Here is a 14,102-nt window from a genome sequence, read left to right as displayed (position 1 = left end):
GTCCTATGAACATCTGTTTGTGCCTAAAATCAGCCAGGACCTGGACTGTATCCTGCCCCCCTACCCCCTTTTGTTTCCAGAGGCTATTGTTTCCGATTTCATGCTATCAGAGGGGCTGCATGTTTTCCTGTGTGAAGTTGTCAGAGAGATAAAAGCACAGGAGCAGGGTCACATTTCGAGGGATGGGCATGAAAAATTGGTAAAATGTATCTTGAGGGCCACCCACAAGACTTGCTTGAAGAAATTCACAAGTAGGGAGCAGAATGGTAGTTTTAGAATGGAGCAGATTCCAAAGTGGAATCAGTACTGGTGAAATCAGTGTTTAATGGGCAGAAGTCTCTTAGATTTACGCTTAGCTGGTTTCTTCCTCTGCTGTAGCTTGAGAGTCTCTAGTTGGATTTTGCTAGGAAGGAAATGCCATCATCTTCATTATAGTGCCTGCCCATGTCTCTTCAGCCAGAGGATGAGATTTAAAGCAAGTGTGTTACACCTCTCAGTCACCATCAATCCAGTGGAGAAATGGGAGCCATAGGGAAGGGTCTCTACCTGCCCAAAATGACCGCTGTGATACCAGACCTGCAAAGGATGCTGTAAGGATGGTAACAGAAAGACAAGTAGTGCAGCTTAATTAATTAACGTAACCAAATCCATTTTCCAGGAGGAAAGCATGGCACCAGGCTTGTAATGGGCTATAGTTTCTAGTGCTGTAATGCATGATTACACAAAGAGGCTTCCCATTTGGTCTCACGTGAATTCCACAAGTGGCACCCAAGTTTTAAAGGGTGCAGAATAAATCCGTTGGGGACAGGAGGCAGGACATCTGCAGTGGCATCTGCAGGTGCCTTGGGCCGTGCAACAGGGCGCCCTGCACACCTGCACTAACGGGGCAGTACTAAGAGCTTACATGTATTTAAGTGTTAAAAAGCCAGTTAAAAGTTCAGTCCATCCTTAACATACTATCGGTACAACTAGAGCAGGGTTTTGCCATTCATGTGTCATAACAGTCTGAACTGTTTTCATTTAGGTCTTGACTAAATGTAAAACGAGAAGATGGTTTTAATAGCACTGATTTGGGTCAGTGATTCACTAAATCTGCTACTTTTATTTTAGGAGCTTATAACGAGGGGTTTGTTAAAGTGTGTGACAAGGAAACAAATGAGATATTTGAGTTGTAATTTTTCCATGAGCAAATGTTAGATTAGAATAGGTATACAAAGCCAGGCATTATCTTACTGCCATATAGTTTCTGATTTAGTAAATGATGTGTGTGATGCAAACCAATCTAATACCAGAATTTTAAGGGAATGCATATTTTTCTGTAGCTTTTTCCAAAGATTAAGTCCATTGTTTTACTTAAATGCATAAATGTGCAATTTAATATAAGAAACTTTTTTTGTGGTTTTTGGCAACATTTTTGGCTTAAATTCAGCCAGATTTTGGAAATTGAGGGAGGACTGATAAGCAGATTTTTTTCTTTTTTTTTTTTTTTTTGTCACTTTTTTGTAATATAGCAGGAAAATACTAAACATAGAATCCTGGAATGCTTCAGGTTGGGAGGGACTTGAAGCTCCTCCAGCTCCAACCCCTGCCACGGGCAGGGACCCCTTCCACTGGAGCAGCTTGCTCCAAGCCCCTGTGTCCAACCTGGCCTTGAGCACTGCCAGGGACAGGGCAGCCACAGCTTCTCTGGGCACCCTGTGCCAGCGCCTCAGCACCCTCACAGGGAAGAGCTTCTGCCTAAGAGCTCAGCTCAGTCTCCCCTCGGGCAGGTTCAAGCCATTCCCCTTGGCCTGTCCCTACAGGCCCTTGTCCCAAGCCCCTCTCCAGATGTGTTTTAAAAGTACAATAATAATTGAATTTATATCTTTGTGGCAATACTTGTGGAGATTAATTTGTTTATAAATAGAAAAAGAAGAAAGCAACACACAGTTGTTCAATGCAAGTGTTCAACAGTTCTGCAGGTGACTCTAAATAAAAGCACCAAGTGGCTATTTGTAAATATGAGCATCACTTGTCAGCACTCTTGGTTTGGAGCTGGTCACAGCCTCCGATGCCCCGCTAGGTGCCTGGTCCCAGTGCCAGAGCAGCTCCAGCGCATACCATGGTGCTGCCAGACCAGCACCAGCCATCACGCCTCTGCGAGGTTCCTGGGGTGTACAACAACGGTTACCCCAAGGGCCATGCAGGACACCTTGGGCTGGGCAAAGGCCACGTGTGCAGAGGCACCTCTGCAACAGATGTCCAAGCACGAGTTCAGTTTCTGGGGGAAATCAGCTGTATGCTTATTTATCAGCCTGAATGCTCACTTACCAGCATGCTGACAACCCCACTTCCATATCTTGCATTGCATCCAGTATGATGGAGAGGAATTTTAACTGCTACTGTGACTACTGCTGGTAACATCCATTTCTGGTCTCATGGGTATAAATTCTTTCTGAAATCACAGCTTTTCTGCAGCAACAGTTCTGCATACCTGTCTGATTTTGGAGGGGTGAAAGAATTTACTTTGTTTAGCTTTGTCTCAACAGGGAAAAGAGCCAAGGCAAAAGTAAAAATTAATAGCATATCTTAAAATCCATTACAACTTCTCCCTTTTTTCTGACTAAAAGTGAGAGAGAAAAGCCCCTCTAGAGGAAATAAAGAAGTTATTACAGATTTCACTTTTTTTGTAGAGTATGAAAAAGCTTTCTGTATGTTAAACAGTCTTGTGGACATCTGGCATGATTGGTTTTAATCTGCTGACTAAAAAGTCAGGATTAAATCTTGCTTTACACCTCTTTGTATTGCAGTCAGTAAAGTGACAGAGCTGCTCTGAAACAATGGCACTACTTATTCCACCCAATATGCCATGTGGTAGATCACCCCCTTTTTCAGCACCACTTCTCTGCAAAGACAATGAAGCATCTGGTGGGGTTTTCCTGTCTCCAAGATATTTTTTGTCCGTAATTTCACTCAGCCGGTCTGCTTAGCTCTCCCTTGGTGCTACTTTTTGAGACAGGGTTTGCCAAACCCAGTGGCAAGAGGTCAGGAGGCCAAAGTGATGAATTTTTATGTGCCTGTTCCTTGTGTTTCTGCTCAGTCATGATTCTTTGCGCGCTGTGCTGCCTCTGAAAGGGAGCCACAGTGAGCAATTTGTCCTCCTGGGCTGCAGAGAATGGGGAGGCAGATGAGTTAAAGTAGCATGTATGACTGCGGACAGAGACGCACACAAACGTTTTCTTATGGCAGAACAGAATACTCCTGTCACTATTCAGCACAAGAGGGGCTTGGGAGATTTGTAGCCTATTGGCTTTCGATCAAGTGACAAATGAATTTAACAGCACTTAAAGATACAGCAAAAAGAATAGCACTTCACCAAGTGGTCCACAGCTGTTGGCTTTAAAATGATGTTGCGTTAACACTTTTGAACTTGCATTTTTCCCCCTCTCTGTGCAAGTGGGAGCTCTCTGTATCTCTCAGCATGCTTGAATCCTTGTTTGCTTCAAGTTAAAAATGTTCACCTGTGTTTCAGAAACCCTGTAGGATAGGCTGTTTGCTTGCCCAGTAGGGCCCCCATGTTATCCAGAAGGATCATTGGTCCGTCTGAGCAGAGGACGGCAGAAGCTGCCTTCCTGGCAGAGCTTCCTGTCCTGTCTCGGCAGTGCTTGAACACCCGCTGGTGTCAGATGAGCCAGGGACTGGCATCTGTGGCTGGGTTAAATCCCTCTGGATCCCCAGCCAGCAATGAGAAGTTGAAGTTCCTCCAGGCCTCCTCTCTCTGATCAGCCATGTCACTCTACTTGCTTGAGGGCTGTGCTGCAATTTGTTGATGGTCAGCAGCTGAGCTTTGGACCCAGGCAGTGGAAGCGGTGTCCTGGAGGGAATTCTGAAGATTCGGACAGGAGAGGATGGTTTGTGTTGGAAGAGACCTTAAAGCTCCTCCAGCTCCAACCCCTGCCACAGGCAGGGACCCCTTCCACTGGAGCAGCTTGCTCCAAGCCCCTGTGTCCAACCTGGCCTTGAGCACTGCCAGGGACGGGGCAGCCACAGCTTCTCTGGGCACCCTGTGCCAGCGCCTCAGCACCCTCACAGGGAAGAGCTTCTGCCTAAGAGCTCAGCTCAGTCTCCCCTCGGGCAGGTTCAAGCCATTCCCCTTGGCCTGTCCCTACAGGCCCTTGTTCAAAGTTCCTCTCCAGGTTTCTTGTAGCCCCTTTAGGCATTGGAAGGTGCTCTGAGGTCTCCCCAGAGCCTTTGCTTCTCCAGGCTGACCAAGCCCAGCTCTTACATCTCTTACAGCTGTAAGAAATGAAGAAACATGGGAGCAGTGATGTGAAGTGCCAAGAATGTAAACCAACACAGAACAAAATTCTTTGGTGCTTCTTGACTCACTTCCAGAACAGGACACTGCAGGGCTCCCAGTAACTGGGTCTGTCAGTGCTGTTCTTGGCCATCTCATGGCACTGATGGGTGCGCTGCCCACTGCAGCTGCTGCACAGTTATCAGTGCACTAATTCTATGTTATCTCACTCGGAACAAAGAGCAAGCCTCAGAAACTCTCATGCAGCATTTTGTTCCACTGACTAGCACTGCCAGAAAGAGTTAATTCCAGAGTTTGCCCTTGAAATTATCAGGAGTTTTGTACCAAATCAGTGATGTGACATGGTTCAGGATAAAGGCTTGGCTTCTGAAGAGTGAGATCCTTTGGCTTCCACAAAGTAGACTTAACAACAGTGGGTATCATTTATGCGTTGGGTGACACACTCCCATTACACTGTTCACTAGTATTTCTGCCATTGTCTTCTATTAAACTTACCCTCCAAAATGAAAATCGAAGCTGACTTTAAGCACCTGAAGTGTTGGGCAGCTCTGAAATCAAACCACTTACCTACCTAAAATCTACCTAAAGCCTCTCTGCCCTTAAGCAGATACTGGCTGCTTCTACTCACAAAGTGAGAAATACCAAGAAGTACAAAACTTTGGTTTAATTCCTGTGATGCACAACAGCAAAATGAATGTCCCTTAAAGAACAAGGGAATTGCAGCCATTGAACATGAAGGTAACCTGCATGAGGCAGGAGCGTGTTCCAGGGTGCCAACAGTGGACACCTGTGCTCTTCCCACGTCTGAGCACAACCATGAGATGGATGTGTGCCCTCCACCTCATCAGATAACCTCAGGTATGTGCACCAAAGTGGGAGAGATGTTAATACTCTTCCGTCGTTTCCCATAGATGGGCAAAGGACATGCTCCCTCTGAGTTAACTTTACTTATTAAGGGAGGAAACGTGACAGGAAAATAATTTCCACTTCACTCTGTTTGTCTGACCTGAACCAGTTGGGAGTGGGAAATTCACTGTGTTAACTGGAATGATCTGTACAGTGTTATGGTGAGACTAAAACTTGGCTGATCAGGTGATGCCTTGCTGATGCAACATGCGGACAATTTCCTTACTGTATTTTCCCCTTTCTGTGATTTTTCAGCCTCCCTGATTCAACTCCTTTTCATCCTGCCATATCTTAGTCATTTCTCATCAATGTACTCCCTGTCTGGTTCCACATCATTTGCTCCTTTATTCACTTTTGAAATGGAATATGAGTCCAGCAGCCTGTAAATTTAAATAATCCTTTTCACCTAGTTACGGTCAAATGTCTCAGAGAACCATGAGGTGGGATTGCTGAACTGTGCTCTTCTCCCATCTGCTCTCACACAGCCTCCAAGCAGTTTGCTGCAGCAGCACTGTAATCTGGACATGCTGAGAGGTTGGGCTCTAACAGGTCCCCAGGCTTATGCTTATTGAACAAGACACAAACCATCACTGAATTCACCTGTTTGAGGAGCACTTACCCCCACATTCAAATACATGCTTTTTGGATAAAATAAATGAAGGATATCTTTGTAAAATACTGTGCAAGGTCTGAACCTAAGGTTTACTATAATCTCTGTGGTAAGATGGTCAGATTGATTGACAGGTCAGTACCTGTATGACACAGACACAATGCCCAGTAAAAAGAGACAGGAAATGCATAAAAAGCAGTTGTGGGGTGAAACAGTTGATGTGCAGAACAAGCAATAGTGTACCATGTTTACTTACTGCATCTTTTCACTACTCCTAGTATGGCAGCTTTGCATCCTCTCTGGTGTGGTTACTGATGGTATAAAGAAAGAAGGGTGCTGAGGTGCTGGCACAGGGTGCCCAGAGAAGCTGTGGCTGCCCCATCCCTGGCAGTGCTCAAGGCCAGGTTGGACACAGGGGCTTGGAGCAAGCTGCTCCAGTGGAAGGGGTCCCTGCCATGGCAGGGGTTGGAGCTGGATGGGATTTTAGTCAGGCATCGGAACAGGCTGCCCAGGGCTGCAGGCACCGTCCGTGCAAGTGTTCACACCCTGTGGAGACGAGGCCTCAGTGCCATGGGTTAGGGGTGGCCTGGGCAGTGCTGGGAACGGTTGGACTGGAGGAGCTTGAAGCTCTTTTCCAGCCTGGCTGATTCTGTGAATTCCCTTCCCACCCAAACCATTCTAGGATGTGCTCGCAGGTGGCAGAGCCGGGGCTGCTGTAAACTGCCTGCAGGGTTAAATCAGTCCTGAACTGAGTGCAGGCACCAGTGATATGTGATTGGCATGGGTTTGCCATCAGAAAACAGACCGTACACTTGGAGGAGCTCTCCGAAGGCTTCACACTCCATCCCACCCAGCCCCCCAGCATCCCGCTGCCCTGGGTGGGAGCTCACCCCTCTGGCAAAGCAGGTTTGCATCTTGATACTCAAGTGGCTTCTCATTAATGCTTTGTTATATTTGTTCTTTATTCAGCTAATATTTATCTCACTGCTGAGTTAAATTCCTGTTCCTGGAAGCTTATTAGTATTAAAAGCATAGCAACTTCTCTGAGACCTTATTGCTATTTACACACAGGTGAAGTTAACACAAGTTAATATACAGCATAAGGGATATTTTTCCAAGTAAAAGCACCTCTCTCATCAGATAGGTTTGACTGCTTTCCATTGGGGAATTCAGCTCTGTCATTTCCTAATTGTTCTCATCAGCTGTGTGGCCAAATGCCTCTGCACCCTGTGTAGAATGAACTGAAGTAAGTCTCTGTTTTGGTGGCAGGTAGTTTAAAAAGCACAGTGTAAGCCATCCTGGAGCTGAACACACAACTTCACTGACTCAGGAAGTTACACTTGCTGTGGAGGAAATCGCATCAACCCCTCAGAGGCAAGGAGGAGCCCAAACAAGGCAGATGTTCCTGTTATTCCCAAAGTAACAAGTCTTTCACCTCGCTGGTTGCTCCAAATACAGTTTGCATCCAGACAGTAATTAAAAAACCATTTGGTTATCCTCATTTAGTGTCAGATTAATTTGGAGTTTTGAGCAGCATTTCAGGAGCAGCTTTGCACTGTCAGGTGATACCTGTGCCTACGTCTTCTCTGTCCTGCCAGAGCCCACAGCATATGTAACCGGAATGAAACCAAGTGTCTTCCATTTAACTGATCTGGTTGCTCAGGCCCTTATTTCAGCTGGCTCATGTCAGGTTCTTCCACCTGTGCACTGCTGTGCGGGCACGTGCAGCAGCACGCATGGCGCAGCCCATGCGGCTTCGGGGAAATTGCAAGTGCCTTTTTCTTTTCTTTTTAAGAGGAACTCAAAGTACCGGGAGGTCCCGAAGGAGGAGTTCGGGTCCCTGGGAAGCGCACCCTCAGGGACAGGACAGAGGCAGTAGGAAAGCCAGAGCCTGTATGTGCGAGGACTTCTTCTCTTTCTCTCCCCGGCGGCTTTGTTCCGCAGTGACAGACCCACAGGGGCTGAGGCACACATCGGGAGGGGACTCGGGAGCCCAGGGGTGCTCAGGAAGCAGGAGTGCAAAGCTAGTGAACGTGGGGTGCAGTTTGCAGCAGAGGAGCGCTGCTGGCAGGGACAGCAGAGCAGGTGACAGCCCTGCAGAGGCGTTCATACAGACAGGAGAGAAAAAGAAACCCTATCATACATCCTGGAGGACATTGTGAGTGGGTTGCATACGTAACACAATTCTTCTAATGCCTTTATCTCTTTTTACCATGAGTTTGCAGAAACAGTCTAAAACATTGTGATGTGGTGTGTGTCTGTGGCAGCAGCTGTATTCTGACATGCATACATTTGACATAAATGCATTTATGCTGTAAATCAAAAGGTTTCCAATTTCTGAGGATTGCAGAGATTAGAAGAAATTCCAGGTTTGTCTCTTGCCAGCGTAAGGACCCTTCACTCCCAGCTTTGTGGAATAGAACACTTTTATTGCATTCTAAGGCAATTATCAGAAAGGTTCTCGCAATGATTTACAATTTGATGACATAAATTATTACAAAGGATTATATTTAAAATACTGGGGAGCTTCTGCCTGTGGGCAGTGTATACAAAAGTGGGAGTAAGACCCAGCAGTGTTTGCTAAGCACAGGCTGAATACCCAGTTCTCCTTCAGCTCCGAATCCCACTCTCCTGCAAACTTTTTAACCAAATCTTGTTTCCAAAAATGAAAGAAGTTTTTAAGCAGATAGTGTGGGTAGAGTTTTGATGCCCGATTTCCCCTCTTCTGACTTTGTAAAAGGGTACCTTTGAGGGAATACCCAGAAGGAAACAGTGTGGTTTTATAGCATTTTGATTTCCTTTACCAGTGACAAAAAATCCCTTCAAGAGTAGTCTTGTCTCAAAGGGCACATGTTCCCAAAGTTTTCTGCTTGGGTGACTACGACTTTGTAGAAATTGAAAGGAGGAGGAAAAAAAGAAGTGCTCCAGCTTGTATAAGAAATGAACCTTTGCCCAATCACTTTTTTGTCTGTGAATAAGGTAATGTTTTGTGTGTGTGAAATTTGAAAGCAATAAGGTATGTGGGTCCTTTCTCTGTATTGGTTCTCAAGAGTAGATCGTGGGGTTTTTTCTTTGCGAGCGGGCCTGAAGTTGTGAGATAAAGCAGCTCAGAAAAAGAAATGTTCTCAAGCAGATGCCTTTAAGAGACAGAAATCATGAATTTCTTGAATTGCAACCACTCTGGGGGTGGCTACAATGACTTTTTGACAGTGACAGTAACTCTGCCTTGTCTTTTCGAGCCCTTCTTTGGCCCATTCACTCTGGAAAGCTGCTTAAGCGCCCTTAAGCGCATTAGCATTTGGATGCTCAGGGACCGTATTGACCCTCATTTGGAAAGTTTAAATGAGTGAAAGATGGAGCGATTTGTTAGGGCTTTAGAAACCAGCTTTAGAGAGCGGCGGGTTTTCCGCTTTGGTTTGTTCGAGTGCTTGTTCTAATCTGGTGCGCTGGTTAAAGGCGACCAGACTGATTTGTGACACATGAGCCCAAAGCGCTATTTTTTTGGGCTTGACCCGATTAGCTCATCTGTGCCTTGAATTTCAATGGCCCGCGTCGGAGGGAGCACTTTGGGAATGGCTCGCTGGTGGATTACCTCACCGGGTCCGCACCAACACAGATGGCAGAGTGGTAATTACATGTGCAACTAACAAAAGGGATCCTGCGGGATGGGGAGGATGCGAGGGATGTGCTGGAAATAAGTGGTACCAGACACGCAGATAAGTGGTTCGAGACATGTACTTCCCTGGTGGCCGTGTGCCTCTCCTCCTCCTCCCAGGCAGAGGCAGGTTCAGCTCCTGCCAGCCCCTGACCTCTCTCCTCCCAAGCCTTTCTTAGAGATCCCGCAGCAGGGGTGAAGTTCTCAAAGGCAGCCCGCAGCTGTGTCCGTGTCACCAGCATTCCTGTCCTCCATGAAAACTGAGTTCACAGCCACCTTTGGCCCCGTCAGTGCTGTGAGCATGTCAGGGTGTTTAGGATAAACCAGAGTTAGATGTTTGTAATGTGTAGACATGGTACTGCTTTTTGGGGGGTAAGAAACAAGAAACATCCGTCAGGAAGGGGCGTTGTTCATTCAGCGAGATGGGGAATCAGCGTCCCTTCAGTTCATAGACTTGAAAAAAAACATCAGATGCAGATTTTATTTTTCAGTGAAGTTGTCCTTTAAAGATGCAGTGGATTGGCTTGTTGCTTTCTGGTTGTATTGGGCAGCACACAGGGACCTTTATCAATGATTGTTTTGTAATCATAGCATCACAAGCCACTTAGGTTTGGAAAGGACCTTAAGGCTCATGCAATTCCAACCCCCTGCCATGGGCAGGGACACCTTCCACTAGACCTTCCAAGCTGTATCCAACCTGGCCTTGATGTCTGCCTAGAAAACGTGGGCAAAAAGTCCATTGACAGATTGTTCCTGTTTGTAGCATCAGTCACCTCAGCTGATGCACTTCTTGCCTTGGAATATATTCAGAATGGGGAGTTGAGAAGTACACTGCAGCTTCATGGCATCATGTCTGATAGATACTGCACTTCTGATAATGAATCTCAATATAAATACAGATTTATATTTGTAAGAGAAGCATGTAGTAGGATGTGTAATTCTATTACCCTGTTACTACAGAATATACTTATATGTGAATATTATGCACAGTGAAAATCTGTTGTCTGGCCATTATGAAAATCAGAGGAACAGACAGAGCAGGGAAGTCACCTTGTAGCCTCTTCTTGACTGAGTTATTTTCTTTATTGTGCTTTTATTAAGAGCCTCCAGCAAAATAAGCTTTTTCCCAGAATAGTATTTGGCAATGTCCTCGTCCAGGTCTGTGCGTAGATCCTGTCAGCAGCTCGTGCCGTGGCTGTAGCAGAGGATGCTGAACTGGGTCGGGGTGTGGATGCTCATCTTCACTGCTTCTTCCCTGCCTTCGAGTAACACCATGGTTTTCTCTGATCCCCTTCATTGTGGCTTCCAGCACCAGGCAGATGGGCTGGGGCAGAGTTAACATCCACTAGCTTTGCCCAAGCACTTGGTGAAGCCTACCTGCCCCTCAGTTCAGATGTAGTCTATTTCTGCATTTCAAACCACTTAACATACTTGGAGCTTCACTAAAATTAGAGGTTCAATCAAACTAAAGTATGTTTTTAAATTAAATACATGCCCAAGTGCTTTGCTGAAAGCTTCAGATTTTCACCTGTTACAGTGCAACAAAGCAAGCCCTTCAAACAACTTGTCCTGTATTATCGCTGAGTAGCTTTGGTGAATGCTGAAGTTGGGCCTCAAGCAGGTGAATGGCAAGTGAACTGAGGCCTGGCACTTCCTTGGAAGTTCAGACGTCTGTGCTTGGTAAAGTGGTGATTGGTGATAAGTTTCAGGCACCTGGTCCTCAAAATATCCCATCCCTGGAATGTTCCCATCCCTGGCAGTGCTCAAGGCCAGGTTGGACACATGGGCTTGGAGCAAGCTGCTCCAGTGGAAGGGGTCCCTGCCCGTGGCAGGGGTTGGAGCTGGGGGAGCTTTAAGGTCCCTTCCAACCCAAACCAGTCTGGGATTCTATGATTCTATGGTACCTAGAGACGTGATGTTGCCTCTTATTTAAAAGGATGATACACAGGGAATTTGCTTTCCAGAGTAAACTTTGAAACTTACCATCAGGTTACATGAACATTGCTTGGACTTCAAAATTATACTTGGAACATGAATTGACAAGGTCAAAGTGTTTGCAGTCAGGAGCCAACCTGCAGAGCTGTCATGCCAATGTAGTTACCAGCTTTTAGGAACACGGTGCAGAAACCAGCAGGGCTGTGGAGTCATTAGTGTAGGAAGTGGCCTTTGAGGATGTTTGCACCTAATGTGTGATACACCATCAGACCTGTGAAAGAACCTGGGTGCATGGGAGTAACTTCAATGAGTATTTGCTTTATCTCATTGATATTTCCTTAATATTGCCTATTTCTGTCCAAACGGTAATAAACAGTTTTAAATCTGCCTTGAGGAGAAGTGACTTAAATGAGCAATGCTTTGTACTTTGACCTGCAGCAAATGCTGTTCTCAGGTGTGCACTGGAGATACAGAGCTTGATACAGTTCGATTAAATGTGGCCTTACGTTGCGTATAACGCATTTCCCTCTGTCCCTCTGCCCTCCGTTAGACGCTGTGTGCGAAGGCCACGATGCAGACCGTGCGGGCGGCTGACACCAATGAAGTGGTCAAGCTCATATTTCGGGAATCTGATAATGACCGAAAGGTAAACAGCGGAATGCCCTCTGTCCCCTGGGTAAACAGAAACGCTGTCAGCGCTCCTTCCTGCTCCACAAAGCAGGAATATAGTTGTTTCCAGCTGATAATTTAATGGGAGGGGAGGGATCTTGATTGTCACACCTAATGCTCAGTTAATTGGATCTCTGTAAGTGATTGTCAGTCACTCAGGCTGACAGGGAGCTCTGGACGTGGGGAGCTGCCACATGGTTTTCAAGGGTTGCATGTCTCCGAGCAGGTCATTGCAGCATCTGTGTGCTCAGGAGCTGAGTCCAGGAGCTTCACTGACCTTTCTTCTCTACGTTTTTTCAGGTCATGCTACAATTAGAAAAGAAGCTCTTTGACTATTTTAATCAAGATGTGTTTAGAGATAACAACGGCACTGCGGTAAGTTCCTTGCTAAACACTTTCAAAGGAATAAGTTGGAAGTTCCCATAAAGATTGTGTTTCTCTGCCCAGCCCTTTCTTCTCATCAGCCCTCTTGTCTACAGAAAGAGAAGAGATAATTAATCTAACACAGTAACTGCTCCTCACTTAGCCACTTATCTTGCATACAGCTTCTTAACTTTGGCATCTCTTCACCTGCTTTTTCATAGAAAAAATTGTAAATTAAATGCACATGACAGTACATTTTTCTTCTCTGTCCTCTGGTCTGCCTTTCTTCAAGCATCCTGTTTCATTCCTAGCTCTTCATTGTGCACCGTAATAGGTTAGGACAACCCCTTAATGCCAAGCTGTTCTGAAAATACCTGGGTCTGCTGAGCATACAAAGATTAATAAAAACACGTGAATAAATAGAATAGAAAGCTCAAAGCCTGCAGCTGACTGACACTGGTTGGGCAATCATATAGGGCTTCCTATGAGGAGAAAGCAGACAGGAGCACTGATGTTCTGAGCTGTAATGAGGACTGTGATTTTTCTGTGGAGAATGGCTTTGTATCTTCTTTAAGGTGATTTTGTTTCAAAATGTAACCACTTCATTCTGGAAGGTCTCTGTATCACTGCTTGCAGCTTTCTCAATTGCATCAGAGGTTTCTAGGGGTTATGTGTCTGAAGGAGCAACACTAAGCATCAAAAAAAAGCCCAAACCAAAAATGAATAGTTACAGTTATGCACACATAAACATCAAGAATGTGCACATTGCATGTGGGAGCCTTATTGCAGATGTCATGGGCCAGACCCTCTACTTGTGAAAACTGGACCAGCTTCACTGTGTTCAGCGGAGCTATGATAGCGTGTGCTAGATCTTGTGTGTAAGCCAGTGACATTGGTCTTTTGAGTATCCTGAGCTATGTGAATAGTTCAGGCTGCACTAAACAAAGAAAACCTGCAGAAAACTGTGTCAGAGCCATCTGTTGACATCCATCCTGCTCGTTGGGTGCTGTCCCTTCTCACAGCATGTCTGTTTTGTGGGGCATGTGTGTCTGCAGGCATCACATCTTCAAAACACAGTTACTGTGAGATAGCTTGGTTTGGGTTTGGTCTGTTACATTTACAAGGTAGATGAATCCTTTGCAAATATGGAACGTTTCTTTTACTGATGTTTTGCAGTTTGGGGGATATTTATTTCAAGGTAATAGCACTAATCCCAATTCCCATTTCCATACTAATCCCATCCCGGTCCCAGATTTCCCTCTACATGTATGATTATCATAATCTTTTAACTTTTTTTAAACCCATCAAATGGGTCGTTTTTCTATTTTCCCAGTACACTTCTGAAGCAGAGCAAAGCTATTCCTGCTGTTGCCATTTCCCACATCCTGGTGGGATTTCCAATGACTGCGGTTGCCTTTCCATACCCGGACGTGGTGTGGGAAGGCATAGGCGGAATCTCACTTAAGCGCATTTCATTTCAAAATCAGCAGTCATTTCATTCATGCATCAAGAAGCAGGAAATCTTCCAGATCAAACATGGAAGGAAAAGATAAACGATATAATGAGCCATTGGAGATAATCTAATCTTCATGGTCTAGTTAAACACGCAGCACCATGATCACTAAAAACAAACTACCTATCTGAAAGGATAAATGTGTCTGTGCCGA

At 45.6% G+C, this 14,102-nt stretch overlaps 1 protein-coding gene across 2 annotated transcripts in view; it reads left to right on the top strand.

Moving 5' to 3' along the window:
- INPP5A (inositol polyphosphate-5-phosphatase A) overlaps nt 1–14,102 on the top strand; it is a 206,314-nt gene that overhangs the window by 157,912 nt on the left and 34,300 nt on the right. For both annotated transcript variants that reach the window (XM_061376768.1, XM_061376767.1), the window contains exons 10-11: nt 11,954–12,049; nt 12,373–12,447. In XM_061376768.1, the coding sequence (XP_061232752.1) occupies nt 11,954–12,049; nt 12,373–12,447 (171 nt within the window). The remainder of the gene's footprint in view (nt 1–11,953; nt 12,050–12,372; nt 12,448–14,102) is intronic.

The sequence above is a fragment of the Neopsephotus bourkii genome, unplaced genomic scaffold (genome assembly GCF_033783945.1).
Source record: "Neopsephotus bourkii isolate Nb327-2 ecotype Australia unplaced genomic scaffold, CSIRO-AGI_Nbou_v1 NB_1735, whole genome shotgun sequence".
Taxonomy (NCBI): domain Eukaryota; kingdom Metazoa; phylum Chordata; class Aves; order Psittaciformes; family Psittacidae; genus Neopsephotus; species Neopsephotus bourkii.
Note: the sequence above shows the minus strand (reverse complement) of the source record. Positions and strands in the feature narration are given on the sequence as shown.